The sequence below is a fragment of the Hypanus sabinus genome, chromosome 1 (assembly GCF_030144855.1).
Source record: "Hypanus sabinus isolate sHypSab1 chromosome 1, sHypSab1.hap1, whole genome shotgun sequence".
Classification (NCBI taxonomy): Eukaryota; Metazoa; Chordata; class Chondrichthyes; order Myliobatiformes; family Dasyatidae; genus Hypanus; species Hypanus sabinus.
The window spans coordinates 92,355,121-92,370,055 of NC_082706.1; the positions used below are offsets into that span (position 1 = coordinate 92,355,121).

Sequence of the window (14,935 nt, forward strand, 5' to 3'; positions counted from 1 at the left end):
CTACACGGTTATATACTCACCACTTTTGACCATTCATCATTTTAGAGGTCTCCATAACACATCAAGAACTCAAACAGCCGACCTTTAATTTAAAAGCCCAAGTGTTTAACTCCATCCCTCTTACCGTATCAGTATTCACATCCAGGTTTTCGTCCAGTACATGCAGTGCAGAGTCTCATGACGTCATTCCCACCCGGATTTGTGACGTCACACATGTCCGGTTAAATTACAGTTTGATCATTCTGTGACGCTGCTCACGAGGGGCTGGAGTTAACGTTACATTTGACCGCCTTGCTACATTGAAGTTTATTATTTACAAATCACGGCAAGGAATTTTATTGAGTTGTTCTCTACAGACAAGCAATGCCGGCATGGCTGCATTGCAAAATTTGTCGTTTTTAATACAGCACAGTAATACATTCAAAAATTGTTTAATACATTCGCCAGTATAACGCGGTTGCACTTGCGTCTGTCAGAAGTTTGTGAGCCCGCTCCATGTTTCTTCAACACAACATTTGAGCAGACAAAGCAATGAGACAAGTTATATTGTCAGAGATAGGAGCAACACGGTCTGCTGGATGAATTCAACCAGTCGTTTAGTATCGGTGGGAGGCTGAAACATTGCATCAGGACAGGGATAGTACCGCTTCGTAAGTTTACGATATTCCATTTCAAAGTGTTCTAACTTAAACGACGAACACCTGTTATTTCTGATTTTTTTCTCTTTAAATTAAAATACTGTTTTTTATTAAAACCTACAGTAAATGCATCCTCCTTGGCGGGACTTAGTTCTTTTCAAGATCGCGCCTTTGCGATCTCTAGTGGGAATCAAAAAAGTTCCTTCCTAACAGCTGTTCCATTTCGAAAACGCGTTTTGTCGGCGCTGTTGGAGAGCGGACGTCACGTCCTGTTTGGAGCGGCGAGGCTGCCGTAGATCGAGACGGCGTGGTGACTGTGGCTGAACGATGGACGTTTTCCGTTCCTCGGGAGACACGCCGGTTCCCGGACAGTTTGACGATGCCGAGTCCGGGGAGAGGTAACTATCTTCTCGGGTTCGGCGCTGGCAGCCGCCAAGAGAAGTGGAGAGACCGTTTCTTCTGTGTCATGTCAGGGTCTCTTACCTGTCTCCCCCACCCCTCAGCAATGGGAGCTTTTGAGATGGTGTCATCAGTTGTCCTCTCTACTCTGGCCGGAGAATTTCCAAAAACCGGTGAACTTAGCACGGAATAAGAATTGAGGCAGGAATTGTATTGCTTTCTTCAGCACCTTTGTACTGAACTAGCATTTAAATAATAGGAATTCCGGGCGGCCAACCATTTTAATTCCAGTCCCCTTTCTCATACAATAGACAATAGGTGCAGAAGTAGACCATTCGGCCCCTCGAGTCCGCACCGCACCGACATGAAAGTCCATGGTCTCCTCTACTGCCTGGATTAGGCCACTCAGGTTGGAAGAGCAACATCTCAATTTCTGTCTGGGTAACTTCCAACCTGACGACATGTACATCAATCTCGCTAACGTTAAGTAATTCCTCCCCCCCCATCACTTTTCCAATTCCCCATTCTGACTCCCATTTTACCCCTTCTCTTCTCCCTACTTGTCTGTCACCTCCCCTGGTGCCCTCCCTTCCCTTTCTCTCACGGTCCACTCTCCTCTCCGTCAGATTCCTTCTTCGCAACTCTTTTCTTTTTCCAACTATTGCCCCCCCCTCACCTGCCTTCACCAATCACCTTCTAGATTGTACTCCTTCTCCTCCCCACCTACTTATTCTGTCTTCTTCCCTCTTTCTGTCCTGATGATTCGTCTCACCCCAAAATTTCAACTATTCCTTTCCATAGATGCTGGGTTTCTCCAGCATTTTGTGTGTGTTACTTCAGATTTCCAGCACCTGCAGAACCTCGTGTGTAATTGATAAGTTGTTGCTAAAGAAAACACGTGTACAGTTAGCAGATGAAGAACAGACAAGTATGGAAAGTGGATTAAATGACCAGATACATAAGAGAAAGCTAGCTTGGATTGCATCTATATTAATGTAAGAAGTCTAACTAGTAAGTCTAAAGACTGGTGTTCAAAATCTGGGGATTGATGATGTTGCTATTATTGAAGCTGAGTTGAAAATTGGTCAGAACTGGCAACTCAGCTTTCCAAGGTATGAATTCTTCAGGCAAAATCAGAGGGAAATGTAAATATTAATGTGATCTGTTACTGCACTAAGGAAGTAGGATATCATGTTGATAGTCAGCATGGCTTTGTGCATGGTAGGTCATGTCTAACCAATCAGTGTTTTGTTTAAGGAGGTTGCAAAGAAGGTTGGTGAGGTGAGAGGCATTGATTGTGTGGATAGTCAGAGGCTTTTTCTCAGGGCTGAAATGGCTAATATGAGAGGGCACAGTTTTAAGGCGCTTGGAAGTAGGTACAGGGGTAATTTTTTTACGCAGAGTGGTGAGTGCGTGGAATGGGCTGCCGGCGATGGTGGCGGAGGCGGATACGATAGGGTCTTTTAAGAGACTCCTCGATAGGTACATGAAGCTTAGAAAAATAGCGGGCTCTGGGTAATGCTAGGTAATTTCTAAAGTAAGTATATGTTCGGCACAGCATTGTGGGTTGAAGGGCCTGTATTGTGCTGTAGGTTTTCTGTGTTTCTATGAAAGGTGGTGGATATTGTCTACATGGGCTTTAGCAAGGCTGTTGACAACCTCCTACAATGGAAGCGAGTTCAGAAGGTTAAGTTGCGTGGATAAAGTGGCCACTGGGATCCGACATTGGCTTAGCAGGAGAAGCCAGGGAGTAGGAGTGGTGGATGGTTGTCACTCTGGAGTCTTGTGACTGGTAGTGTGCTACAGGGATCAAGCCATTGATGCTTATCATCTATATTAATGACTTAACATTGATGTGGTAAACTAGATTAGCAAATTTGTGGATGACACCAAGACTGACGTGGGGGTGTCTTAGACATTGAGAAAGCTTCCAGTGTAACCTCGACCAGTTGGAAAAATTGGCTGAAAATGACAGATGAAATTTAATGCAAATATGAGTGTTGCACTTTGGAAGGACTTACACAGAGAATGGTATGGCTCTGAGGTGTGTGGTAGAACAAAGTGTCTTGAGAATACAGGGCCCCAATTGGAATCACCGGTGAATAGCATTTGTCACATTGAGTACTGGAGTTGTGAAGTTATGTTGAAGTTATACAAGATGTTAGTGAGGCTGAAATTTTGGAATGATATCAAGCTTGAAAAAGAGCAGAAAAAATTTACCTGGATGTTGTCAGAACTTGAGGACCTGAATGAGGAAAGGTTAAAAAGTGTAGGACGAGATTTCCTGGTGGGCAGGAGAATGAGGGGTGATCTTATAATGGGATAGAAAATTGAGGGGTATAGATAAGGATGAATGCATGCAGGGTTTTTTTTCCTCTTTAAGTTGTGTGAGACGAGAACTAGAGATCATAGGTTTGGTGTGAAAAGTGAAATGTTTTTGGAGAATCTGAGGGGAAGCTTCACTCGGGATGTTGCAAGCTCCGTCAGCGCAGGTTCAATTGTAACATTTAAGGTACATGGATGAGAGGATTTTGGTGGAATATTGGGTGCCTATGGATGAACTAGACAGAAGTTCAGATTGCCATGGACTTAGATGGGCTGAAGGGCCTGTTTTTGTGCAGTAGGTATTACAATAATATACGACATGGAAGAACCTGTGAAATGACAAAAAAGTGATCAATTGCTGTGGATGTGCCGCCAGCCTCCAAACCGTGATGGATGATAGAGGAACGGATGTGCAGAAAATCATGGAGAACCATAAAAAGATCTGCCGATTTCATCTTCCCTGATACGAAAAAAGATCTGCCGATTTCATCTTCCCTGATACGAACTGGGATTTGATTTAGTGCAAAAGGCTTGATGGTGGAGGGGCAGCAGGGCAGAACTTTTTAAAGTACATTCTGGCATGCTCTTTGAGCTAATACAAAGATAGTTCTGGAACAGGGATCTCTTGTAAATATAATCGAGGAATTGAAGGTAGGACCTGGGAGCCACTTCATGTAGATTAATGTATAAGTAACAAATGGAGACATTCAAAATGAAATAGAGCTCAGGGTCAATGTGTTTCCCTGATAGTGAAAGGTGCGTTCAACAAATCCAATCGAGAGTAGTCAAAAATCATGGGTATCAAAGGGCATTGAAAAGTTGATTAGAGAAAAAAGGTAGTTTATGACCTGGTGTGTTAAAAATAATGGGCTCTGAAGAATAAAGTATTTAAAAAGTAATTGGGGCAAAGAGGTTGCATGAAATAGTACAGGAAGGCAAATTCAAGGAAATATTAGCAGCAAGAAGGTAACCCTTGGAACAAATCAGATTAAAATCCCACAGGTAAAACTGGTTCAAGAGCCTATGAAATGTGGAGCAATTTGCCTAATTGGGTCTGACGTTGGCTTGGTAATTGGCAGCAGAGCTTGATTAGTGGAGGTTATTTTTGAAATAGGCCCTACTGCTTGTTACGCCACTGGCATTTAGGGCAGCAATGAAGGTTCTCCATCTCTGCTGGTGTTCAGGGCCTCCTCCATTGTGTCAGTAGCTTCCTCTTGGTTTTCACTACTGTCAGTCATTCAAGTTCCAGGTGGTAACTTGGGAATACTGTCGCACTCAGATCTAGAAGGATTCTTCACTGCTGTTTCAGTAACAGTTTTGTTTGACGAGTCAAGGTTGTTAGCCCTGAGCTGAAACCTTGAACCTGGAGGACCACACTTAGTCTGGACTCTACACTTTGACCTGTTTGGCATGGGTGACTCTACCAAGAGCCAAAGAATAAAGGCCTGACTCCAACCAATGTACTTCTCCGGGTCATTGAGGCATGCAAGCCTCCAAACCCTGTGAAAAGGTTGTGGTTGTCTTGGAGGTTATACAGTAGGAGGCCTGTAACAATTGAGTTCTGCTGTGGAGATCAGTGCAGGGACTCTTGCTGTTTGTTATAAACCTTGACAGTATGAGTGTAGAATGTACAGTTGAAGTCAGAAGTTTACATACACTTGGGTTGAAGTCATTAAAGCTCATTGTTTAACCACTCCACAGATTTCATATTAGCAAGCTATAGTTTTGGCAAGACATTGGGGACATCTGCTTTGTGCATGACATGAGTAATTTTTCCAACGATTGTTTACAGACAGATTATTTCACTTCTAATTGACTATATCACAATTCCAGTGGGTCAGAAGTTTACAAACAAAATCAAAAGAAATCAGCCAAGACCTCAGAGAAAAAAAATTGTAGACCTCCACAAATCTGGTTCATCCTTGGGAGCAATTTCCAAACGCCTGAAGGTACCATGTTCATCTGTACAAACAATAGTACGCAAGTATAAACACCATGGGACCACGTAGCCGTCATACTGCTCAGGAAGAGACACGCATTCTGTCTCCTTGAAATGAACGTACTTTAGCATGAAAAGTGCAAATCAATCCCAGAACAACAGCGAAGGACCTTGTGAAGATGCTGGAGGAAACAGGTAGACCAGTATCTATATCCACAGTAAAACGAGTCCTATATCAACATAACCTGAAAGGCTGCTCAGCAAGGAAGAAGCCACTGCTCCAAAACTGCCATAAAAAAGCCAGACTCCAGTTTGCAAGTGCACATGAGGACAAAGATCTTACTTTTTGGAGAAATGTCCTCTGGTCTGATGAAACAAAAATTGAACTGTTTGGCCTTAATAACCATCGTTATGTTTGGAGGAAAAAGGGTAAGGCTTGCAAGCCAAAGAACACCATACCAACTGTGAAGCATTGGGATGGCAGCATCATATTGCTTTGCTGCAGGAGGGACTGGTGCACTTCACAAAATAGATGGCATCATGTGGAAGGAAAATTATGTGGCTATATTGAAACAACATCTCAAGACATCAGCCAGGAAGTTAAAGCTTGGTCGCAGATGGGTCTTCCAAATGGACAATGACCCCAAGCAAACCTCCAAAGTTGTGGCAAAATTGCTTAAGGACAACAAAATCAAGGTATTGGAGTGGCCATCACAAAGCCCTTACCTCAATCCGATAGGAAATTTGTGGGTAGAATTGAAAAAGCATGTGCAAGCAAGGAGGCCTACAAACCTGACTCAGTTACACCAGTTCTGTCTGGAGGAACGGAACAAAATTCCAGCAACTTATTGTGAGAAGCTTGTGGAAGGCTACCCAAAACGTTTGACCCAAGTTAAACAATTTAAAGGCAATGCTACCAAATACTAACAAAGTGTATGTAAACTTCTAACCCACTGGGAATGTGATGAAAGAAATAAAAGCTGAAATAAATCATTCTACTATTATTCTGACATTTCCCATTCTTAAAATAAAGTAGTGATCCTAACTGACCTAAGACAGAGAATGTTTTCTAGGATTAAATGTCAGGAATTGTGAAAAACTGAGTTTAAATGTACTTGGCTAAGGTGTATGTAAACTTCTGACTTCAACTTAGTCTTTTAACATTTTTGGACTATTTTTACTGTGCCCATGGTCTGTTTTTTTTTATCAATTATGCTATTGTTTGCACTGTTGTAACTGTATGTTTTAACTATATGGTTTTGTGCAGGTCTTGTAGCTTTAGTTTTTGGTTTGTTGGGTGGTAGAGTTGGTCTCCTGACTTAGTGTGTCCGGGTAGTCTTGTTTTGTCTGGTGGGTTCGGAGCTCCTTACTGGGAAACGCACTAAGATGGTAGTGCGATATTAATACGCAGCAGCCTCTCCAGACTCTGGATTGGCGATTGCCAAATGTTATGTGGATTTTCTGGTGTAGTCTGTATTGTCATGTGCTTTTGTGATATCATTCTGGAGGAATGTTGTCTCATTTTTTTAACTGCATTGCATTTGTGGTTTCTAAATGATGATAAACTGAACTGTATAATTGGAAAGTCCACAGGTGACATAAACATTGATTGCCTAGTGAAGGGTTTTCCGACCTCTAATGCCATGGAGCCTTACCTTAAACTGAGGGCTCCATTGACCCATATCGGGAACCCCTGACCCTGGTGAGTAAAGAGGAGAATATTCTTGACTAGATCAGATTGATCAGTTGAGAAGATGGGCGTAGAAATGGCAGGTGGAATTTAATCCTGAAAATATTCTACACTTTAGGAGGAATGATAAGATTTCGATATACCATGATTGGTAGGGACGAGGAAGGACAGGATATCAATGACCTTAATATATATGCCAAAGGATCTCTGAAGGCAAGTTGAGAAGATAGCTGAGAACACATTCGAGCCACGAGATAGAATGTAAAAGCAGGAAGATCATGCTGCAACTAGTAGGCCAACTGAAGTATTGTACAGTTTGGTCATTGCACGATAAGAAAGATCCTCTCTGGCTTTGGAGGGGATATAGAGAATTGACCAGGTTTTTCTCTGAATGGAGTGTAACAGCTAGAGGAGAGACTAAGCTAGGTTCTTTTTCCTTGGAGAAGAAAAGGCTAAGTTGGGGGTCGGCAACCCGCGGCTCCGGAGCCACATGTGGCTCTTTTACGTCTGTGTTGCGGCTCCCTGTTGCTTTGGGAAATAATTGGTCAGTATTTAATTAAAATGTATTTTATGTTAGTTAGTTTTTGAAATGTAATTCTAAATTTGAAGATTATGGTGATCTTGTGCAATCTAAATAAGACGTTGTGGCGAACCATTTCCGGACACATCCGAACCGGCTCACAATTAGCCAGCGTTCAGGCTAAGGGAGATAGCCTACGGGGGTTTGTGAGTACGTGTCTTTTGCAGCATCCGCGCCCATGGGGGGCGGGTTGAGGGAGGCTTAAAAGCAAGGCTGTTTAGTTCGAATAAAGCTATCTTTGACTGCAGTTTGCTGACTGCGTATAGCACACCGCTACAACGTGTTTTTATCGCTGGCTGTCCAGAGGGGAGGTGCTGAAACGCTTTGTCGCGTGTCTGGAAGAAGTGAAAACTTTCCTGGGCAGCAAAGGACTCACCTTTCCTGAGCTGGAACAGCCAGAGTGGCTGGAAAAGCTACACTTCATGGTAGACATGACAGCGCACCTGAACACGCTGATCACAGCTCTTCAGGGGAAAGGACGTACAGCCCTGCACATGTTGGAGGATGTTTTGGCATTCGAGCGCAAGTTGACAGTGCTTGCCAGAGATTTACAGAAAGGCACATTGTCTCACTTCCCCAATTTGAGAGAGTTCAAACAAGGTCACGACATGATAAATTCGGAGTATTTACATTCTGCAATCATCGCAATGCAAACATCGTTTGGGAAACGCTTCTGTGACTTCAGAGAGGGAAAAAACACATTATCCTTCCCGGTCACTCCCCTAAGCATCGATCCATCCCTACTGAATACGACTGCATTGTCAGGTGTGAGTCAACCTGACCAAGTATGATAAATATTTTAATTGCCTATTATTTTACGTATATTCATATGTTTTCATTGTTCAGTGAAATAGTCCTTTTATTTTTCAGGTTGCCAGCTGGCTGACGTTATTTTTGGTTTGCTGCTGGTGGCAAATTTAAGTTTGGCGTTTTTCATAAATACAAGAAGGACTCAAATAGACGTTGAGTATTTTACTTAAAAGTAACCTTCAACCCAACGTCTTTTTTTCGGAGTTCAAAATGTTTTTGTTGCATGCAGAAATGTAATTTCGTTTTCTCTGCAGGAGTTCATCAATTTCATAAATGCAACACATTGTAGTTTGTTTATACATAGCATAAAGGCAAAACAAAACGTTGTATGCAGTGTTATTTCATTTTAAATGTCAAACGGGTTTTGCGGCTCCCAGTGTTTTCTTTTCTGTGGGAAACGGGTCCAAGTGGCTCTTTCAGTGGTAAAGGTTGCTGACCCCTGGGCTAAGTGGATTCAGAATGGAAGGGTCTCGGATGCACAAAGTTAAACACACATGTTGAAATTGATAAGGTATCTGAAACAAAATTTTTAGGAGTGGTAATAGATAATAAATTAAGCTGGAAACCTCATAAATTATGTCAAAGCAAAAATGTCAAAATCTATTGCAGTACTGTACAAAGCACAAGATTTCTTAAATCAGGAATCTTTGTATACAGTATACTGTTCACTTATAATCCCATACATGACTTGCTGTGCAGAGGTATGGGGAAATACATACAAAACAAATACAAACTCCGTTTTTCTACTCCAAAATAGTCATACGAATTGTAAATAAGTTACTATGAGCCAACCAATCCACTATTTATTCAACTAAACACTTAAAATTCAGAGATTTTGTAGATTTTAAAATAATACAAATTACTTATAAAGTTAAAAGTGGACAGTTACCATAAAGACGTTAAATTAATGGCTGCCTTCAGTAGTTAATACCTGGAGTTCTTTATGAAATAAAAAGGGTAAACATTTTGCTTACATTAACAGTAGTATAGTAGCCCTGCTACCCTAAATGACAGATCCCTTGGCTTATTTTGAGATTGTGACTTGTGGTTCTCAACCCTAACCATGGGGAACAGAGGATCAGCATTTATATTGCCAAGCCCTTTCATGTTTCCACACTGACTCTTCCTGGTCCTTTTATTATTTTCTAAGCCCTCGATTGCCACATCTTTAACAACAGATTGTAGTCTTGCAACCTTTTTTTGTATAAGAATTTCCTAAAAACCCAATTACTGATAATCAAATGCCCTACTGTCTTCGCAATTGATAAGGTGAAAGATTGAATTTCTGCTGCATTACGGGGAATACCTTCTTATTTTCAAGACACTCAATGCAATTTGTTTTTTAGTGATGGTGGCTATTCTGATAAAGCACAAGAGGAGGTTAGATGGGCAGAAAAGAAGATTGAGATTCTGCAGCTGAAAAATCCAGATGAAGAGGAATTTCCTTTTGAGAGCGATGAAGATGAAAACTGGGACTGGGATGATTGTGATGGTGATCTCACCAAGCGTTATACAGCTTATAGGAACAACAGTCAGCAGGTAATGCAAAGCTTCAAAAATTCTCTCGTGATCTCTGGTAAATCTGTGTATTAGGCTGTTCATACTTGGATACAAGATAAATTGCACAGAAAATCGTTTACAATTTTTTAACCCTTTTTTTGGTCTTTTTTCAAAAAACAGAATAAATTTATTTTGTTGAATGTACACTTGTACATTGTTGAAAATAACCTGCAATATAAATAGATTTTGTAGTAACAGGGCTATAATGTTGTAATGCTTATAAAGTGTTATGCTTTTGGTTACATACCAAATGTAATGCTCATAAATAACTATTTCTGTAATTGTTCAAAAAATAGCTTTGTGATTAATTTGACCATGTTGTTAATAAACATTGCATTTTCTAGCTGTTTTAGCAAAGTCTGCATGTATCCTAACTTTGTTCTTCTAAACAACATATTTTTAAGTTTTTCTATAATATTTCTTGTGAATTTGTATTCTGCATTCATATTACAAACATTTTCATAAATATTTTTAATGATTTGCTGTTGTCCAGATGTTAATGTAAATATTATTTATTGTTTATATCTTTGGATGAATGTTAAGTTGATGACATAGAAGTTTTTCTGCTGAAATGTTTTAGGCAAATAGGCAAGCTAACTATAATTCAACAAGGATGTCCGCTCCACCAGACAAGGCTCTGAGAAAATTTGAACATAAAATTAATCTCGGTAAGTTTTAAATATTACTTAGAATCGAAACTTAAAACTTAATTGATGGCCATTTTGCTCATTCTTTCTTTGCAGTGCAGAGATAGTCCCACCTCCAAATTATTGGACTTTGGTTCTGCAGGTTATGGCTCTTATTCAGGTGCTTTTATTTAAATGTTCAGATTCCTGTTCTCCTGTTAACACAAAAAGAAAGTTGGATTTCTCCAGTTTTAGCACGTATAGTTATGAAAGCAGGAAAGCATAGAAAAATATAATATAGCCCAAGTCTCTGAGTGGCATGGCCTATAACTTGATGGTGCATGGGTTGTTGTTCTGAGCGAACACTGGAGAGCAGCACCAAGCACAGATCTAGTACGGATTCTAGCTTGCCCACAGAGCCCTCTGCTTACTCCCCCGATGCCCCGACGTCTCCTCTCCAGGCAGCTGCAACAGGTGACACTGTGCGTAAAGACTTGGTCCACACAGCTGCAGCTCACCTGCCAATGCAGTCTTGCCAATGAATCAGCAAACCAGACTTGCAGTATTTTACATTACCATGTGCAACAGGGTCTTGCAATCACAATAAAAATGCGGAAGACAATCATTTGCCTGACTTGTCGGATTGCGCACCACCTCCACACAACAACAATATGCAGCAAGTCCAGGCAACCACACAGCGCACAGTTCCATCTCTATTGGGCAACTCGCTGATGGGGTAGACCTGCAGTATGATATTCTTAATATTCAGCAGTGTTTTGCGATTGTTAAAAAGATGTAAAAGATGAATAGAGCACCTTTGATTGAACCTTGAGAGGCCATTGTGACTATGCATGCTGCCATCTTACTGGAAGGACAATGTGAAGTTAGTGAACTCTGGATTCTGACCTCACTCTGAAATAATTTTATTCTTAATTCCTCTCAAATCCTCCTATCAATTGATCCACTGTAAATCCACCCCCTCCCTCACAACTGTTGATCTTTCTGCTAAGGTGAGTAAATCTTTCTGCATACCTCATAGGCTCCTTTAAAATACTTCAATTGAAGCTCTCTAAATCTTTGGAGCAATTTCTCCAATTACCTTTAATACTTCAGCCCTGACGACATTGTAGACCTGCAAATTCTGTTAACATTGGAACCATTAAACTGTTTGATTTTCTTCTCATATTGCTCAATTTAACATTAATGAATGTTTGAACTAAGTTTCTGTTTTGACTTTGAATTCAGAAAAGTGAATATCACTTTCTGTTTGGGTTTTTGACCCAGTGAATTGTGCATTAAAAATTTTGTCAGTATACCATGTTAGAGATTGGACTGATACTACTGTGATTTAGTTTCTTTTTTTTTAAAAAAAAGCAGCATATCTTATCAGAAAACTGAGTAAAACCAAAATGCATATTTTGGTACGGAGACTACAGAAAGTTCAGACGAATTAAAATTGAGCCACCACATTGTTTATGGTGGTCAAATGCAAAGTATTTATGCCAATTGTCAAGGAACCAGATATGCTTGTTTTTCAGCCAGGAAATAATGCGCATTGTTAGATGAGTTTAATAATGTACCATTGTCAAAATAAATCTTTTGTGATGAGCACAGAGCAGTTCAGTTAAAGAATAGCTTTTGAGTTTTCAATTTTTTTTGATAGATAAACTAAATTTTGCTGATTCTGTGATAAACAAAGTAACTGAAAAGTCAAGGCAGAAACATACAGACATGTAAGTATAATCCATTTCGGTAAAATCTGATTCGTTTTCATGTGCAATTAATGTGTTCTTTATTTAACAGTACTAAAGGAAACTGGGCTTCTCCATTTGAACTAGTTTGTACAGGAGTAATACAGCCATTTTGAGGGTTTGTGATGGCAGTCTTATTTTGTTTTGATATCTGGCAAAACATTTGGGGTGTTACAATTGACTTCACTGCTAGGTGGTTTTCTTTCAATTTGCTGTCTGTTGATTTCTATCAGAAGTCCAGAGTATACAATTGCAAGGAAAAGTTTGTGAACCCTTTGCAATTATCCGGTTCTCTGCATTAATTACTCATAAAATGTAATCTGAGTAAAAGGATTGTGAGAAAACAAGACTGGTCAATATCAGTTTAGTTTTTTCGTGCTATCCTGGCATTGCTATGCTGTTGTGTGGAATCAGGTTTGCAGGTTCAGTGAGTGGGGACAGAAGTTACTTGTTACAAGTAAGTTAACTGTATACTTACAGGATGTGAAAAACACTAAACATGCAAGTTACACACAGTTGCAGATGCAGAAATCTAGATGAAATTCTGTAAAGACTGCAAGTGCTATGCAGGACAGTCAGCCTCTGTGTAGAGAGAGGTGGGTTATTACTGATTATTAAGATTGCTAGATTTGTTTAGGTAATATAGTGGGTGATAATGACTGTCATTCAACTTCCTTTCTCCCAGAAACCAAGCAACTATTCATTAGGAATTAGGGTTTGTACTTACGTACGTATTTATTGTAATCTGTTTACATATTTTAAAAAGTTTACCATACTTAAATGGAACTTCAAATATACATTAGGATTTTAATCTGAAATATTTAATCATATTTAGCCTTCTTTATTAACCATTTGTTTCTTAGGTATCGAGTTAAAGATAAATCTGACCGAGCCACAGTAGAACAGGTAATATTGGTACTGATCATTAAACAGATAGAGTATTTGATAAACTAAAGAAATATTCTGCATTGTGTTAGATCTTTCATTCAGGGCATTGCATTAACATAATTTGTGCACTATGTTTTTGTATATAAAGTATAGTCAGAGAAATTATCGACTTTATCCTTCAGCATTAATCTGTTCAATACTATTTTACGATTTATTTAAAAAAGATTCACTTTAAAGGGCAAAGCAATGGAATTAACAAAACTTTTCTGAATGTGGTAAAACATTGATCTGAATTTTCTTCAGGAACTTTAATCATGCTTTGAAACTGAATAAGTAGAAAGTTAAGAATGTTTTCCACCAAAGTATCTCTAAAATACAATTTTATTCCCTTCCTTGTGATATTTTAATTATTATAACATGAAATATTGCAGCAACCCTGCAATATTTTCTGAAGCCATTCTAAGCCTTTGATGGACATGGTGGTTTATGTCTTTGGAGGTTTTTGTCCAGTCAAGACTGCGGAGTAAGACCCAACTCAGTTCTCTTTGTGGAGGGTAATGGGATTCAGCCAAAATTTATAGTAACTATGAAAGATTTGCTCTTACTGTAATTTTCAACTGAATCCCATTACCCTCAGAGATTTGCATTTTTATCCAAAGGCATTTCTTGTTGCCTTATTAAAATCAAGGTCCAGCTTTGCTTAGAATGTTGCTAAAGTATCCTGAACAGTTTTTACAGATTTTTATGAAACTTGGCTTAATAGTTATGTCAATATCTAGGTTTTGGATCCAAGAACTCGAATGATTCTGTTTAAAATGCTGAGCAGAGGAGTGATTTCTCAAATCCACGGATGTATCAGCACAGGCAAGGAGGTAATTCCCATTAAGAGAATTGAGATTAATTTCAGAATGATAAATATAGATCATTGTTTTGAATGAGATGACTTTAATGTGCTTGCTAGGTCCCATGAGTATGTAATAATAATTTCAGAATTATGTGACAGATGTAGTTAACAATTCTTATATTCTGGAAGTTAAGAAAATGGATGCATTTTGTGGAAATGCTTAGCAAGAAAGTCAGAAAGAAAGAAATTATGTTCCACGTTTAGTTTGACATAACTAATTTTGTTAACCAAGTGCACACAATTCTTAAAACTTTTCAAATTCATACATTTCAGAGAACTGCATGGCAGAAATGTGGCAAATGCTCAGGGAACATCTGCGTAGGTATGCATCATTGAGCCAGGGAAAGGATGGTAGGGTAAAAGGACCATGGTGTACAAAGGATGTAGAAAGTCTAGTTAAGAAGAAAAGAAAAGCTTACGAAAGGTTTGAGAAACTAGATACTGTTAGAGGTCTAGAAAATTACAAGAATGCCAGGAAGGAGCTCAAGAATAAAATTAGGAGAGCTAGAAGGAGCCATGAGAAAGAATTGGCGAGCAAGGTTAATGAAAACCCCAAGGCAGTCTACAAGTATGTGAAGAGCAAGAGGATTAACATTGTGAGAATAGAACCAATCAGGAGTGAGAGTGGAACGTGCATGGAGCCGGAGGAGGTAGCAGAGGTGCTTAATGAATACTTCAATTTTCACCAGTGGAAAAGGACCTTGGCAATTGTGGGTTGACTTACAGTGGACCGAAATGTTTGAGTGTACTGTATAGACATTAAGAAAGAGGATATGCTAGAGCGTTTGGAAGATATTAAGTTAGATGAGTCACTGATACCAGACA

General features: G+C 39.6%; 1 protein-coding gene across 2 annotated transcripts in view; it reads left to right on the top strand.

The window, feature by feature from the left end:
• Positions 1-365: 365 nt before the first annotated feature.
• riok1 (RIO kinase 1 (yeast)) overlaps positions 366-14,935 on the top strand; it is a 51,137-nt gene continuing 36,567 nt past the window's right edge. The window contains exons 1-6 of one of the 2 annotated variants that reach the window (XM_059972178.1): positions 366-650; positions 9,728-9,920; positions 10,522-10,609; positions 12,231-12,300; positions 13,182-13,224; positions 13,986-14,078. In XM_059972178.1, coding sequence (XP_059828161.1) covers positions 10,555-10,609; positions 12,231-12,300; positions 13,182-13,224; positions 13,986-14,078 — 261 coding nt within the window. In that variant the 5' untranslated portion in view covers positions 366-650; positions 9,728-9,920; positions 10,522-10,554. Of the gene's footprint in view, positions 651-917; positions 1,037-9,727; positions 9,921-10,521; positions 10,610-12,230; positions 12,301-13,181; positions 13,225-13,985; positions 14,079-14,935 lie in introns of those variants that run through there. The other variant, XM_059972172.1, reaches the window with a different exon arrangement.